General features: G+C 51.8%; 1 protein-coding gene across 6 annotated transcripts in view; it reads right to left on the bottom strand.

Moving 5' to 3' along the window:
- SEMA6C (semaphorin 6C) overlaps positions 1-8,238 on the bottom strand; it is a 29,709-nt gene extending 21,471 nt beyond the window's left edge. For 5 of the 6 annotated variants that reach the window (XR_012004034.1, XR_012004035.1, XR_012004036.1 and 2 more), the window contains exons 1-12: positions 8,150-8,238; positions 6,075-6,126; positions 4,222-4,393; positions 2,877-2,991; positions 2,516-2,579; positions 2,303-2,359; positions 1,915-2,016; positions 1,630-1,720; positions 1,308-1,427; positions 999-1,087; positions 461-678; positions 36-167 (exon numbers count right to left, since the gene is read on the bottom strand). Coding sequence is in view for 2 of the 6 variants with exons in the window: in XM_072769207.1 (XP_072625308.1) it covers positions 36-167; positions 461-678; positions 999-1,087; positions 1,308-1,427; positions 1,630-1,720; positions 1,915-2,016; positions 2,303-2,359; positions 2,516-2,579; positions 2,877-2,991; positions 4,222-4,339 (1,106 nt within the window). In the remaining 4 variants the exon portion in view is untranslated. Of the gene's footprint in view, positions 1-35; positions 168-460; positions 679-998; positions 1,088-1,307; positions 1,428-1,629; positions 1,721-1,914; positions 2,017-2,302; positions 2,360-2,515; positions 2,580-2,876; positions 2,992-3,545; positions 4,110-4,221; positions 4,394-6,074; positions 6,127-8,149 lie in introns of those variants that run through there. The other variant, XR_012004037.1, reaches the window with a different exon arrangement.
- Positions 8,239-16,307: the final 8,069 nt, after the last annotated feature.

Below are 16,307 nucleotides of genomic sequence, written 5' to 3'. Positions count from 1 at the left end.
GCTGCCCCTCCCTAAACCGCCCCCATCCTAGGTACCTGGGGGAGGGAACCCTGTCCTCAGACACAGGTGTCCAGGCCCCATCCAGACTCCTTTGCTCCTTGAACTTGCCCTCAAATCCACGCTCAATATCATCCAGGTAGAAGGCACAGACTGCAGAGCCAGGGATGCTGAAGGAGCCAGAAAAAGATGCAGGCTAGGTGTTGGAAGGAATAGCACAGCTCCTCCCAGGTGAGACGCAGCAGCTACCCTTCTGCACCACATTAGGGGGTGGGGCCTGAGAGGGTGAGGCAGCCCCTGGGGGCCAGGCTGGGAGGAAAGAGAGCAGAACAGCAAACCGGCTTTGATGGCTTTGATCAGAGTCTCCCCTCACTGTAGGGGCATCGGTAGCCTTTGAGAGGGAAGCTGGGAAGCTGGTGGCATAAGGGACAGAGTGGCCCACATCCATTAGTCTGGTACTAACCTATTGGTCTGGGTAGTGAAGACCCCAAAGAGAGCAGGGTGGCCATAAAAGTCCACAGGCCCAGTTAAGGCCTGTAAGACATCAAAATAGAAGGTAGAGTCCCCAGGGACAGAGCAGTTGAGCCTCAGCTTCAGGAAGGATGTCCAGTGGCGGTCCAAGGCCCGAGGCGAGCCACCCATGTCCCGCTTACACACACGGGCCACTCGGGAGAACTGCACCTGAGGAAGGAGAGCAGAGACTGAGAACAGTGAGGGCCCAGGCTGGGGTGGGGCTGGGGGTGGGAATCTGGAGTGCTGGAGCCCCAAGAGACAAATGTTAGGGGTACTGCAAAAGAAGGGCATGGTGTGTGGTAGAGGAGACTGGGTCAGGGACAAGGGACACAGCAGGATGTGGGGGTAAAGAGTTGGAGGCTCCTCAAGTTGGGCTCAGAGTCCAGGGGATTGCTTGGTGATTAGGGCCAGGAGCTCTCCTCTGACTCTGTCTGCTCAGGATCCAGCAGAACCCTCTAGCTACCCACCTGTGGTGCCCACCTCCTTACCCTTCCCAGCCGGGCATCTTCGACAGAGACCTCTCGGAAGAAAAAGTAGACATGGTCTCCGTGCTCCAAGGCATGGACAAAGTATGGCTCTAAGAGGGGAGAGACTGGGAATGGTATGCTCAGAAACTCCTGGCCCCACGCCCCATACAGCCTCTTGACTACTTACACACACACACACACACACACACACACACACACACACACACACACACACACGGTACCACCCCCCTGCCTGCTGGCTTCCTGCTACAGGCCTCCCCCTGCACCTCCTCCCCAAGAGCAGCCTCCCTCCCCCAGGCCCGCCCTGACCTCTGAGCCACTTGGAGTCGTACTTGGCAGAACGGAGTGCGGGCTGAGGCCCAAGGCTTCTGTAAACCACAGCATCACTGGCCTGGAAATCCGAGGCTGTGGCCGAGTAAAGGCTGCCCTCTGGAGGGGTGGGTAGGGTGGGGTCAGGGGAGGGCCCAAGGGTCTGGCTCTTCTTGGGCCTCCTTTACCCCTACCTCACTCAGCCTGGCCCTGCCCCCTACCTCAGCCCTCAATGGGCAAAGACCAGATGGGGAGAAAGGCTAGGGCGGGAGCCCCCTCCAGCTGTGGGCCCGCTTCTCACATGCATAGCCTGGGTGCACACCTGCAAAGACGGCCACATTGGACTGGGTGGCATCAAAGGGGCATCGAGCCTGTCCACTCAGCTCTTCACCCTCCTGCTGCAGAGACGTTATCTGGAGGCAGAGGGAGCAGGTCCTTGGAACCCTTGGGGTCTTGGAATCTGGCCCGGCAACCTACTCCTTCATATCCCCTTGCCTCTTCCCCTCACCCCCTCCATATCCCTGCCCTCAGCACTCTGGGTCATGCCCCCCATGCGGGCTTCTCTTCCCACCGCCGCCCCAACCCGCCACTGCCCGCCCCTGCCTACCCCATAGCTGCGGCACACAGGGCTGAACGAGTTGGTGCCACAGGCAAGAAGCGTCCGTGAGTCCCAAGGAACCAGAACACGGATGTAGTTGTAGCACTCGTCCTGGACGATGCAGAACCCTAGGTCAGCGCCCTGAGTCCCTGGAAACGAGGCTACCTCCCTCGAGCCAGTCAGAGCAACGTGGGGTCAAGTCCCAATTGCACTAGTCACTGCCCTGCCGCTTTGGGCAGGCCCAGAGGCCTGGCGGAGCCTAACTCTTATGTGACGATTGCCCACTCCCTCTCATGCACATTGCCCCAGTGGCCTAAGATTGGAGCGGGTGGGAGTGGGCACGGTGAGGACCCCACAGCCAGAGCCTGGGCTGGGGAGCTCTCCTCCTGCTGCTTACGGTCAGCTTCCCCCGCACGGCGCAATTCTCCATGTCCTGACTCCGCCATGTCAGGTACTGAAAGGAGAAGCAGAAGAGGAACGTCGTGAGGCAACCAGAATGCCCCCTCATGTTGTGGCCCCTTTGGGATTCTTCCTCCCACCCATCTGACCCCCACCAGACCCTTCCCAGCCTTATCTCCGAGCCTGCACCTCCCCCCTACACGCCCCTCACCTTGTTGGGCACCAGCCCCTCCCCTTCTTCCTGGGCTTGAAGATCGAAGGAGAAAACGTGATCCCTGAAGGGACAGGTGAGGAAGGATCAGGGCCAGGCCCAGGCACTGCACCTGAGCTCCTCAGTGCCCATCCCACTCAGGTTCAACAGCTCAGAGATGAACCCTGCAGGCCTCCTGCCTTCTCTCCTCCCCCTCACTCCATGCCTGGACATTTGTGCTCAGGTCCAAGCTGAGGTCCAACTGTACTATGGCTTGTATACTTGCATGTGTCCCCTGCAGGATGCCGCAGTGGCCATGCAGGTCCCATGTCTGCCCAGGAACATGCATGTTGGCCCCACAGCTGTGCTATGATCAATTTACCGGGCGGCCACTAGCAGGGTCCGGTTCAAGGTCAGGAATCTCTGAAAGTCCAGCCCGAGTTCTGCAACCACGGCATCATCCTCCAGGCCCCGGAACCAGGATGATGGGGAAGTGCCTGGAACACAAAAAGCTGGGTGCTGAGGGCCAGCCACACACCACACACTCCCTCAATATCCTTTCCGACCAGATGAAACCCAGCCATGGTCATCGTGAAGGAGTGAGAGGGGGCATGAAGTATCAGTAAGATGATGATACAACTATTCATAAAATAACGCTTGCTGACTCGGAGGCCTTCACTGCCACCAACCACTATGTGAGCACTTTAGAGGCACTGCCTCATTGAATACAACTGGAGGAGGAAAGTAGTAATATTGGCCCCATTTTACAGATGAGGAGCGGTGGCTTCAAGCCACTAAGGAATTTGCATGGTTCCTTTAGCTTGGGAGTGGCAGGCACCAGGATTCAGACCCAGACTGTCTGACTCCAGAGCTGAACATGGTCCCTTCCTGGAAGGGCTGCAGGGCAAGGGCTCCCCTTCAGTTCCCACAGTGAACGCTGTCCCGTCTGGAGCACTGACTGCGGTTCTCCCAGCCCTCTCTTTATGCCCTCCTCTGACCAGCTCCAGCATCTGCCCCCCTGACTATGGAAACCATAATCGTCGGCACTCACAGGGAGCTCAGAGTTCAGGGGTAGGTGCTATTTGTATGGTGCTCACAAGGCATCTGGCGCACGTTAGAATGACTCTAAATCCTACATAAATAACAGGAATCTGCAAGTAGATAAAGTTTTTTTCTCGGAAGAAAGTGGGTTTACAGTTTCCCTCACAGTGGGATCTGGGCTTAGCTGTGGTGCAAATGGCGGGGAGGGAGGGAGGAAGTGTTGGGAGCCACCGAAGCAGCCCCAAGCCTTCACTGTGTAACCAATAATAATAGCAAACACACAGCAAACACATACTGTGTGCCAGACAGTGTTCTCGGCACTTTCGTGTGTGACCTCACTCTGTCCCCTAAATAACTCTACTGAAGCAGAGTACTATTTGTTGTCTCCATTTTGCAGATGAGGAAACTGAGGCAAAGAAAGGTAAAAGGACTCAGTGGAGGTTATGCAGCCACCGAGCAGCTTGGCAGCACTCAAACCAGCATATATGTGGTCTGGCTGGGCCTGTGTTCTTAACCACCGGGTGACTGCACTGAGGTGCTGCCTCAGAGTGGAGGCCCAGTGGTGAAGAGGCTCTACCTGTCAGCAAAGGCTCCCCTCTGCCAGGTGCCCCCCCTCCCAGCACCTCACCTCCTCCCCCGAAGGAGCCTGGAGTCTGAGCTCACACAATGGGCAGCCAGGCACTCACCTTGCAGGTCAGAGGTCAGCAGAGGGAGGGGGTCCTGGGGAAAGGCAGTCTGGGTGTGAGGAAGTAAGAGCACCAGCAGCAGGAGCAACCAGGGCATGAAGCAGGGGGCCCAGGGCATCCTGTGCGGGGCAGCTCAGGCCCCAGGGGGTGCCCCTTCACCCATATGCCAGCCCTGAAAGGAGACAGAGGAAAGTGTAGAAGGGGCCCAATCCCTTCACCCTTGGCAGTGGAAGGCTGCTCCCCTGACCTAGCTCTAGAAGACCCTATGGGCTGGGGGAGACAATCCTTTCTCCGGCACCGCCTGGTCCAAGCCAGCTGTCACTGTCACTCAGGGCCTTTCTCCAACTGGCCCAAACTGGCTGGTGTGAGGCTTGCAGGCATGACCCCAGGTAAGGACAGGACACACCCGCTCCCCTTCCAGCCTTCTCACTCAGCCTCTCCTGACTGGGCCTGGGACATTCAGTAGGTGACACCTCCTGGCCCCCCTCTTGCTAACCCCTTCTCAGTTATAATTAGACACTAAAGCCTTAAAATTATAAATAGTGACTCCTTGGCACTGGGAGGAGGAAGAGGGCACCACGTCTGCCTTCCCCTCCCTCACAGACCCCTGCGGCACCCTGGGAGCCATGCAGGCGCAGTGCCCAGGCAAAGGCAGCTGCGAGGAAGCCATCACCCCCTCTAGGGCCGAGGAAGAACAGAGTATGTGGAGGGCAGCCTAGGAGTCGTAGTCTTAGTCTAAGTTCTTGCTTCAAGGGACCTTCCCATCGCTAGGGAGAAGTTGGGTCCTGAGGGGAGTTGGGGGGGGGGGTGCCTTAGCCAAAAATGAATCTGCATCAAAGCCAGATCAGAGGCTAAATTTAGCTCTGGCTGCAGCTGTCTGCCCAACCACTGCGCCCCCTCCCAGCCTCTCTAGCCCCCTGTGCCCTCCCCGGCTCCTAAGAAGCCCATGCATGTACTGGACGAGAAAGAGCAGAACTGCCCTCTGTGAGGAGCTGGGACTGGGCTTGGCTCTACTGGTGAGGAGAGATGGCTGAACACGTATGTCCCTCTTTCCCTTTCTTCCCTCTTCGGGCTGCCTCAGAATGGAAATATAAATAATTCAATGACAGGCAGGCAACGGTAGCCCAAAGTCCAGGAAAAGATGGATATGGTAGAAGGGACGTGAGCCAGCCTGCTTTCCCACCAATCAGCACTGCAGCCCACCCCAGCTGACCCTGGGTGGCACCCTGGTGGGGAGTGTACTCCAGCCTCCTGCCCTCCCTCCCCTCAGACTGAAGTGAGGGGCTGAGGAACTCCTGAGATTGGGCCATAAGGGGGAGAATCCCTTCTTCCTGTGAACAGACAGCTCTCCTTCACCAGTCCTTAGTTGCTCATGCTGCCATGTCCCCTAAAGAGGTGACCCTGGGCTTCCAGGCCCAGCCCATTCCATCTCCACTCTTATGGCCAGGAGCCAAGTGTACCCCACCCCCAATCCAGCGTCACTGGTGGGGAAGCTGACGTCAGATGGGGTCCCCAGAGAGCTGGAGGAGGGGAAGGGGTAGGAACACCTAATGATGACCCCATCCCCAGGGGCCGAGCAGTCAGCTAACTAACGACCCCCTGGTGCTGAAAGGCCAGGCCTCCCTAACCACCCCCCCACCATATTTCCGGATGCTGTTGCTCCCAGGGGAAGAGAAAGGGACACAGCCTGTCTCCTATCCTCCCCCTCCAAGTTGCCCTGGGCAACTGGTTATCTTCACCCAGGAAACAACTTTGGTCTCTGGCAAGTGGGGAGAACAGCCAGACCCTCTTCCTGTTTCCAGGTCATGCCAGCTCCCATCTCCTGCCCTCAGGAGCTGCTGCCCTTTCCTTACCTGGGGTGGTGACTCCTGGGGGAGGGGTTGAGGAAACTAGGAGACCTCTGACCTGATGGAAGAAGGGACAGGAGGGAAGAGGCTTAGTTACACCTCTTTACCACATCCCTTAAAAGTAACTGAAAATTCAGGAGAAGGTAAGGGACATGCTACCCTGGAAGAGGGAGTGTATGTGTGGTGGTGGGGAGGGGGGGGGTTGACATCGAGGTTGATTACAAATGTGCTGGCCGCTTCATGCCTGAAGATGTGAGGGCAGGGTTTGGGGCTGGCCCCTAGCCAGAAACTCCTGGAATGGCAGGACCAGTCTTGGGGGAAAGATTGACCCTGAGAGTCCATGGGGCATGATGACCACTCCCACATCAAAACCCTCAGAATCCAGCAGTCTTCTTAGCAAAAGCGCCCTAGCTAGGGACAATAGAGGCTAATTTGCATCTCATTTACATGCTCTTCATTTCTAGGCAAAATGCTCTGATAGCCAGCACCCCCAGCCCCTTCCTCCTTCCCAGAGAGCAGGTCCTGCCTCCTTCCCACCCAATGTCGCTGCACCCCACCCCCAATTTACACTGGATTAGTCCAGCCTCTGAAAACACTTGGTTGGCCTTTGCATTGGTCCCCTAGACTTAAGTATGATAGATCTTTAGGAGGGCTTCCCATATCTGTTTTTAGAGGAACAGCATCTAAGCAATCCCCATCCCACCCAGGACCTGGGGAAAGGCTCCCTCTCCTGGGACCAATCCCAGCTACAGAATACCCCCTATCTGAAGCAAATGGGGGAGGCCTGGCCGGCTTTCTCCCCCTCCCAGGTCCTCCCTTTGCTGGGAGAGGAAACAGCCCTTCTCACTCCTCCTGGCCCTTGCAGCCACCTCTGGGGAGTGGCCAGGGTCATAACCAGAGTCTAGGGGGTGCTGGGGAAGGGATGGAGAAGGGGAGACTGGGCTAGGGACAATAGCAGGAAGCTCTCAGGCTGGTTGCCCGCCCAAGTCCACCTTCCTCTGGGGGAGCAGAGGAGAGGTGAGGGGGTGGGCAGAACACGGAGAATCCTCGAGGAACAGGCTTAAGGCACATTCCCTCTCCAAGACATTTCTCCCACCCTCTCAGCGCCTGCCTCCTAACCTGCCCTCCCTCCCACCCAACCCCCAACGAGGATAATCCAGGTGTCTAGACCCTGGCATAAGGTGGGCCCAGGGCCAGAGCTCGACGTGTCTCCCCTTCACTGGATCTGGGGCTCCGAGAGGGGCGGGTAGCAGAGTCTGGGCCGGGACCGGGTCCCAGAGCCACGTTAGCGGGAGGAGGGGCTGGAGGGGCCTGCAGGCGCAGACAGAGTGGGGGTGGGAACGGGGGCTGGGGAGCGGAGGCGGGTCTCCGAGGCCAGTGAAACAGGGCCAGAGGCTGGGAACCGACGACGGCAGGCCTGGGGCCAGTGCTGAGCGGGTCCGTGGGCTCAAGGTGCAGTCGCCTGCTAGGCTCTCCTCCTTCCGAGACCTCGGTTTAACAAAGCCTCGGGGCGAGTAGGGTGAAGGAAGGAGAAGGTTATGGGGACTGTTGCTTCGGGGAGGTGAGGGGCGCTTTCCCCGACTCTCCGCCGGGGCCAACCCCCTGAGATGTGCTCAGACTCCTGCTTGCACAAGGACAGAGGTGCAGCCGTCACACCAAAGTCCGGAACGACGCGTTCCCCTTCCCGACCCTGCAGGGACATCGAGAAGGTCCAGTTCTCCGCGGGTCTCAGAGCCTTAGTTTCCCTCTGGGGAGTCAAGGGATCAGGTTTTCCACCCTCTGTACAATGCGCGCCTCAAATAATCGCCTTTCGCGCTCCCCAATCCGGAGGACACGACTCGGAGAAACCCGCTGGGAAGAGGCGCCCGGACCGTGCGCCCAACAGTGCACTGACGGGGCTCGGCTACGGTCCCCTCCTCCCTCCGTGCACCCCAACTCCGCTGACCCTCTCCGCCAGGCAGGCACACAGCGCGCTGGCACCCTCCCGGGTCCCTCTCGCACTTCGGAAGGTTGTCCCCGTCTGCGGCACCCCGGGTCCTCATCGCCTCCCTGCAACCCCATCCCTGCTCCGGGGTACTTGCTCCGAGATCCGGGTCAGCGAGACCAAGAACGCAGCGGGCGGGCAACGGCCCCGCACCGCGCCGAGTTCGCAATCCGTGATTGGGGCTCTGGCGGGATGTGACGAGCGTCCGATTGGGATGGAGCTTGGATCCGACCTCCCGGGCGCAGTCGGGTCGCACGAGCCCAGGGTCCAAGTCGCAGCCCCCACTCCCGCCGCGGCTCCGCGCAGGAAAACAATGCGACCGCCCGGGGCTCTGGGCCCGGCCCCAGCCGCCCCGCCCGCCTCCCGGCCGGCCCCGCCTCTGACCCGCCTCCGGGTCGCCGCAGCCAATCCGGCTCTCGGATGCCGGCTGGACACTGCCCTCCCAACACCTCTCCAGCAATAGTCCTTCCCGGGGGCGGGGCGTCGGGAGCACCGCCCACCGAGAGGGCCAAGCCGGGAGGCTGAGCCTGAGACCCAAGCCAGGCGCGAGATGGAGAGACCCGCGGACCGTCGCCGAGACTCGGGCAGAGGGGATCACATGCTTTACAATGGAGAGGCCCTGGGGAGAACTCTCACAAGAGAGGGAGGAAGAGAAGCTGGAAGGAGAAGCAGACGGGAAACCCGGGGACCGCGGCCGGGCTGGGCTGTCAGAGCCTCGCGACTCTCCCTCCTTTCTCCCCAGTGGCTTTGGCTATCCTGCTTCCGCTTTGGGAGTCTTACCCCTTCCACCTCTATTCTCCCCCCACCCCCTGGCCCTTCTCTCTACTGTTTTCACCGCAACCTTCTTATTTCTCCCCTCGCGCCTCCTCCTCATGTTCATCACGACGCCAGTAATGGGAGGCCTAGCACGCACTTGAGGGCTTGAGGCCTGGGAAAGGAAAGGAAGACGTCACCAGGAGGTTTCCCTTGTCCCCATCATCTTCTCCCGTCCCACCCCTACTGTCAGAGCAGGATGGGTTTGGGCCACTAGGCCAGGAGCTAGGGAGCCAGGAAGCCAGTGTGGCTGGCAGTCAGGCTGTTGGTTGATGGAAGAGGACAGGTGAGTGGGGCTCAAGCCAAAAGAGAGATGTGGTGATTGGGACAAACGGACTCAGAGAATCACACTGAAAGAGGAGCAATATGGAGCCTCCAAAGAGGGAAAGTGACCAGTTGACCCAACCCCACATGGCCTTACTGGACCCCAGATACAGGATTAGCATTGTTCCATCCTTCTTCAGAGGGCCCTGGACATTTCTTCTCACAGCAAAACTGCTCCTCTTCATCCCCACTCTCCATAAAGACCCTTTGATTTTGGGAAGGTCAGCGGGGAGGGAGAATGAGATTACTTCAGACAGCTCTACTTGGCTCCCACCTTGGTATTGCCTGCTGAGATTCTTTCCTGCGTGGGGGCTGGGACAAAAGACTTTCTCAAAATTCCCAGGATAGTGGGTGGCCTGGGAGACACTGGCATTCTTGGATAGTTTTATCTCAGTGGGCACTTCCTTTCCCCTACTCCCACATACTAGTCCCTGGACTGGAGGGAAGGAGGGGCTGGGGTTTGCTACTTATGGCCAGTCTTTCCTGAACTGAGATCAGGATGGGTAGCATCACTGACTGGGCTAAGCCTTTCACTGAGTAAGAAAGAAATATAAACACACAAACTCAGAGAGACACGGAGATGGAAGGCCAGGTGAACCAGTGAGGCTAATCAGAAACAATAGGACAATACTTACAAAAGGCTAATTACAGAGGGTCTTGGGTCCAAGGCAATTCAATATTTTTAAGGCTGTAAAGAGGTTTTGGGAGAAAGACACCTCAAAATATAGAGGCACTCAGAGGTTGAAAGAAATCTCCCCAGCTCTTAGCAAAGGACTTAGGTACTCAAATATGTGCTCATTAAATAGATTAGTAAATGGATATTGAGGTGTTAATTTATTTAAAATTTTAGGGCCCAACTAAAATCCCAGTTCCATCCAATAAGTATTAAACACTTAATTTCAAGCACAATCCCCTGTGGGATGTGGTCCTAATCTTTAAAAAAATGACCACCTACCATCCCACCAGAGCAGCCCCAGCAAGGAGGGCCCCGAGACCACCAGCCCATGACAGCCACAACTCCAGCCAGCCAGCAGAAGTCACCAGGCACACACAATCTACACAAGTGATCACCATACGTAAGACCATCCCTTTAAGAGAAGTAGCTGTTTCACTAATTCATAGAAACAAACACAGAGGGACGCCTGGGTGGCTCAGTGGTTGAGCATCTGTCTTTGGCTCAGGTCGTGATTCCCGGGTCCTGGGATCGAGTCCCACATCGGGCTCCCTGAGGGGAGCCTGCTTTTCCCTCTGCCTATGTCTTTGCCTCTCTGTGTCTCTCATGAATAAATAAAATCTTTAAAAAAAAATTTTAAAAAAGAAAAGAAAAGAAACAAACACAGAAAGGGGTGCCTGGGTGGCTCAGTAGGTTAAGTGTCTGACTTCCACTCAGGTCGTGATCTTGGGGTCCTAGGACTGAGCCCCATGTCAGGCTCTGCACTCAGCAATTTTAAAAATTCTAATTCCAGTAAATTAACATGAAGTATAATATTAGTTTCAGGTTTAGAATATAGTGATTCAACACTTCCATGCGTGGAAGTGCACTCCTTAATCCTCATCCATCCCCCCACCTACCATCAGTGTATTCTCCATAGTTAAGAGTCCATTTCTTGGTTTCTCCCTCTCTCTCTCTCTCTTATTTTTTCCCTTTGCTTATTTGTTTCTTAAATTCCACCTATGAATGAAATCATATTGTATTTGTCTTTCTTTGACTGACTTATTTTGCTTAGCATTATATTCTCTAGCTCCATCCATGTTGCAAATGGCAAGATTTCATTTTTCATGGCTGAATAATATTCCTCTATATCTATCTATCTATCTATCTATCTATCTATCTATCTATCTATCATTTTTATACATTCATCAATTCGTGGACACTTGGGCTGCTTCCATATCTTGTTTATTATAAATAATGCTGCTATAAACATGGGGGTGCATTATCCCTTTGACTCAAGTGTTCTTGTTGATCATTAAACTCTAACACCATTTCATTTAGTGCTTTTTCTGAGGTTTTATCTTATTTTTTCATTTGGAGCATATGCCTCTATGTCCCCATTTTGCTTTATTTTCTTTTTTTTTTACAATATTTTATTTATTTATTCATGAGAGACACAGTGAAAGAGAGGCAGAGACACAGGCAGAGAGAGAAGCAGGCCCCATGCAGGGAGCTCGACATGGGGCTTGATCCTGGATCTCCAGGATCAGACCCTGGGCCAAAGGTGGTGCCAAATTGCTAAGCCACCTGGGCTGTCCCATGATTTTGTTTTCTTCTACTTTTCTTCTTCTTTTTTTGATTTTATTTACTTATTTAAGAGAAATAGCGAGAGAGAGCATGAGTGGGGTGAGGTACAGAGTGAGAGGGAAAAGCAGGCTTGGCAGGGAGCCTGATGAAGGGCTAGATCCCAGGACCGTGGGATCATGACCTGAGCAGATGCCCAACTGACTGAGCCATCCAGGTGCCCTTAAAATATTTTTTTTTAATTCAGTAATGATCATATAGATGCTCACTGGACTGGAGAGAAGAATGGAGCAACTCGGGATCCCTGGGTGGCGCAGCGGTTTGGCGCCTGCCTTTGGCCCAGGGCGTGATCCTGGAGACCCAGGATCAAATCCCACATCGGGCTCCCGGTGCATGGAGCTTGCTTCTCCCGCTGCCTATGTCTCTGCCTCTCTCTCTCTCTCTCTATGTGTGACTATCATAAAAAAAAAAAAAAAAAAAAGGGATCCCTGGGTGGCGCAGTGGTTTGGCGCCTGCCTTTGGCCCAGGGCATGATCCTGGAGACCCGGGATCGAATCCCACGTAGGGCTCCCGGTGCATGGAGCCTGCTTCTCCCTCTGCCTGTGTCTCTGCCTCTCTCTCTCTGTGACTATCATAAATAAATAAAAATTAAAAAAAAAAAAAAGGATGGAGCAACTCAAAGAGAACTTCAACAAAGAGAAAATATTAAAAAGAAATCAGAATTGAAGAATACAATAGCTGAAATAAAAAATACAATAACAGGAATCAGCAATAGATTAATGGTGCAGAAGATCAATGATCTAGAAGATAGGAAAAGGGGAAGCACCCAAACTTCAAACAGCAAAAAGAAAAATTTTTTAAATGAGGATAAGTTAAGAGATCTTTTGGAAAACATCAAGAGATAGGGGTCCCATAAGGAGAAGAGAGAAAGGGGCAGAAAATATAATTGAAGAAATAATAGCTGAAAATTTGCCTAATCTAGGAAAGGAAATAGACATTCATGTTCAGGAAGCAAAGAGAGTCCAAAACAAGATGAACGCCATGAGGCCAGTGTTGGGTGTAGAGATTCCTTAAAAATAAAATCTTTAAGGGTACCTATGTGGCTCAGTCAGTTAAGCATTTGCCTTCAGCTCAGTTCATGATTCTAGGATCAAGCCCAGCATTGGTCTTCCTGCTCAGTGGGAGCCTGCTTCTCCCTCTCCTCCATGCCCATGCTGTCTCTCTCACTATCTCTCTCTTTCTCTTCCAAATAAATAAATAAAATTACTTTTAAATTAAAAAAAAATTTTTTAAGATTTTTTTTATTTATTCATGAAAGACACACACACACACAGAGACAGACAGAGGCACAGGCAGAGGGAGAAGCAGGAAGCTTGATGTGGGACTCGATTCCAGGACTCCAGGATCACGTCCTGGGCCGAAGGCTGGCACCAAACTGCTAAGCCACCCAGGGATTCCCTAAATTTTTAAAATTTCTTAAGTAGGCTCCACACCTAACTTGGGTCTTGAATTTATGACCCTGAGATCAAGAGTTACATGTTCTATTGGCTGAGCCAGCCAGGCACCCCCCCCCAAAATAAAATCTTTGGAAAAAAAAAAAAGAAAATGGCCACCCATTTTAGTTAAAATAAAACTCACATGCAATAAGTGATTAAAATGAAATACCAAGTCTCAAAAAAAAGCTACATTGAGTATAATTCCCAAGTGAAAAAAGACAATAAATGTTCTTGATGATGACTGCAGGGAAAGATGTTAGATACATTTTATCATGGTGGATGGGAGAATTTTGGTGCCAGTTGGCTTGATGCAAAAGAAGGAAGAAAATGTTTTAAAGAGCAACATAGCATTGAGCCAGAAGCATGGACAGCAAAAGGCGGGGTATGACTAATGTAAGAAAGACACTAGTTACCAGCAGAGAAAAGGGCAAAGGGAGACAAATTAGGGAAGGCCTGGAACCCTAAAGTGAGTAGGTTAAAATAATCTCACAGGAATTGGATATCACTTTAAATTCTCAAAGAAGACAAGGAAACCTACGAGCAAGAAAATAGGCGGTTCCAGGATGAGGGGAGAGAGGCAGTCAGGTAAGGATGGTGGCACTGGCACTGGGTGTGGAAAGAATGGATGAACTACTTCAAAGGACAAATCCAAGTAACTCTGTTCCTACTCCTCAGGGTCTTGTGGAGAAAATCTCACAGTTCCACAGACTGGAGACTTTAATAAATTCAGGATCTCCAAGCTTGAAAAATCACCGTCTCCCAATCCTTACAAGTAGCTATTCAAACTTGCAGCTCATTCCTCAAGTTTCTTGCCTCACGACTTCTCTTATCTCAGCAGAACCCACATGCATCTTCAGAGAAAACAGCAGGAATGTGAGAATTCCAGCAACTTCTCAGGCCCTCTCCAGATGCACTTAGCTGCCTTGTCACATCTCTGTCAGTCCTGTAAATGAGGCACCCACATTGCCTGTCCAAGGTTCACCTTCCCACGTTATCATAAGCTCCATGCACACAAGCCTAGCTAGGCTGTCTCACCTGTCCCATCTCCTATGTAGGGGCCGTATTCCACATGTCTTCAAATCCTTTCTCCTTCATTTTTTAAAAAATATTTTTATTTATTTATTCTAGAGAGAAAGAGAGAGAGCAGGGAGAGGGGCAGAGGGAGAGGGACAGAGCACAGAGCCCAACTCGAGGCTTGATCTCAAGACCCTGAAATCATGACCTGAGGCAAAAGGCAGATGCTTAACTGACTGAGACCCTCAGGCACTCTTTTCTCCTTCATTATTAACTTTTCCTTTTTCTACTGATACTTCCCCCTCAGTATCTACACATGCTCAAGGATCTAGTGTGATTTAAAAAAAAAAATTCTCAACTTTCCCTTGATCCTTGTCTGTATTTAGCTATTACTCAGTTTCTTCCCTTCATGGCTAAACTATAGAGCCACCTATACTCACTGTATCCATTTCCCTCTTCTCATCCACCTCTCAATCTCCATATATTTTGCTCTCATCAATCCACTGAGATGGTTCTCATCAAGGCCATTAATGACCTCCTTGTCACATTCAGTGAAAACTCTTCGGTCTTTATCCTTTTGCCCTCTTATGGCATTTGACCTATCAGCCCCTTCTTCCTTTTTTTTTTTTTTTTTTTTTTTCAGCCCCTTCTTCCTTGAAAGTCTCTCTCCTCTTTTGGCTCCTGGGTACTTTCTCTTGACAGAAACTAGGGGTTTAATAAATATATTTTTAAAATATTTTAAAAGGTTTATTTACGAGAGAGAGAGAGAGAGAGAGAGAGAGAGAACAAGTGGGAGGGGCAGAGGGAGGAGAATTTCAAGAAGACTCCACACTGAGTGTGGATCCTGATGCAGGGCTCAATCTCATAACCCTGAGATCCTGACCTGACAAGAAACCAAGAGTCAGACGCTTAACTGACTGCATCACCCAGGTGTCCCAATATATATGTATTTTATTTTATTATTTTTAAAAGATTTTATTTATTTATTCATAGAGACACACAGAGAGAGAGAGGCAGAAACACAGGCAGAGGGAGAAGCAGACTCCATGCAGGGAGCCCAACATGGGACTCAATCCTGGGTCTCCCAGATCACGCCCTGGACTGAAGGTGGTACTAAACCGCTGAGCCATCGGGGCTGCCCTCAAATAAAGTCTTTAAAAAAAAATGATGTATGTGCTGTTCCTCATAGAATCCAGCTATTCAACCTGGGTCTTTCTCCTAAGCTCTAAACTCACTTTTACAATTGCTTATTGGATAGTTCCATTTGGATTTTCCATAGGTTTTTACCACTCAGTGTAAAGACAGGAAACTTATCTTTTTATCTTTATATTCCCAGCACTTAGTCATAATGTCTGGCATTTGGTGAGTGGAGGAAGAAATAAATGCATCAGAGATGTGAACTACTTCCAGCTATGTCAGGTTGAAGTCTTGCCTGACTGCTTCTAATGACACTGAACTTTCTCTTCCTGAAATGATTCAGGAGTACTTACCATGTACTTAACTATGTTAACCGTGATGCAACCTCAGCTAAACAGAAACATAAGAATGTTCCCTTTTGCATATTTTCCTAGATAATTGGTTTATCCAATTAAGTGCAAAACATTTTCATTTTAACTGTTTCAAATAGGGATTATTCAAAAAGGTATTATTAATTTCCCGTGGATGATATGGTGGAAAGAGCATGACTGGATGGTTAAGACTGACACTGAGCTGGGAAGCATGGCTTTAGATAAATCACTTCTCTCTAAGGCTGAGTCTACTGTGTGTGGTCACTCTCCCGGTTTGCCTACCTCACAGAATCAAATGAGGTAACGCAGGTGAAATGTTTGGTAAATCCAAGTGTTCCATGCATTTAAGAGGACATCACTGGGACGCCTGGGTGGCTCAGTGGTTTAGTGCCTGCCTTTGGCCCAGGGCGTGATCCTGGGGTCCTGGGATCGAGTCCCACATCGGACTCCCTGTGTGGAGCCTGCTTCTCCCTCTGCCTATGTCTCTGCCTCTCTCTCTCTCTGTGTCTCTCATGAATAAATAAACAAAATCTTAAAAAAAAAAAAAAGATGCCATCACTTAACCAGGTTCCTTACTCAGAGGAAGCACTATGAACTTAATTGTACAGGAAACCACTGAGGACACCAAAGTCTAGAATATACATGGTTAATACTGTGTACTCCTCTGCTATACAGCCACAAATGCTAGTTTTCACTTGTCTGCTTTGTTTTCCTAGTCTCCTCTTCTGATCTGTGTAAATTTTCATTAGTGCTCTTGCTTCTAAAATCTCCTCTTTTTATTTCTTTCCTCTCTTTAATTTGCTGCTAATTATATGCTGTGGGTTCAGAGGTTACTGAAAATGGGTGAGATTAAGAGAAAATAAA

Source organism: Canis lupus, chromosome 12, assembly GCF_048164855.1.
Source record: "Canis lupus baileyi chromosome 12, mCanLup2.hap1, whole genome shotgun sequence".
NCBI lineage: Eukaryota > Metazoa > Chordata > Mammalia > Carnivora > Canidae > Canis > Canis lupus.
This window is presented reverse-complemented; position numbering and strand designations above follow the sequence as displayed.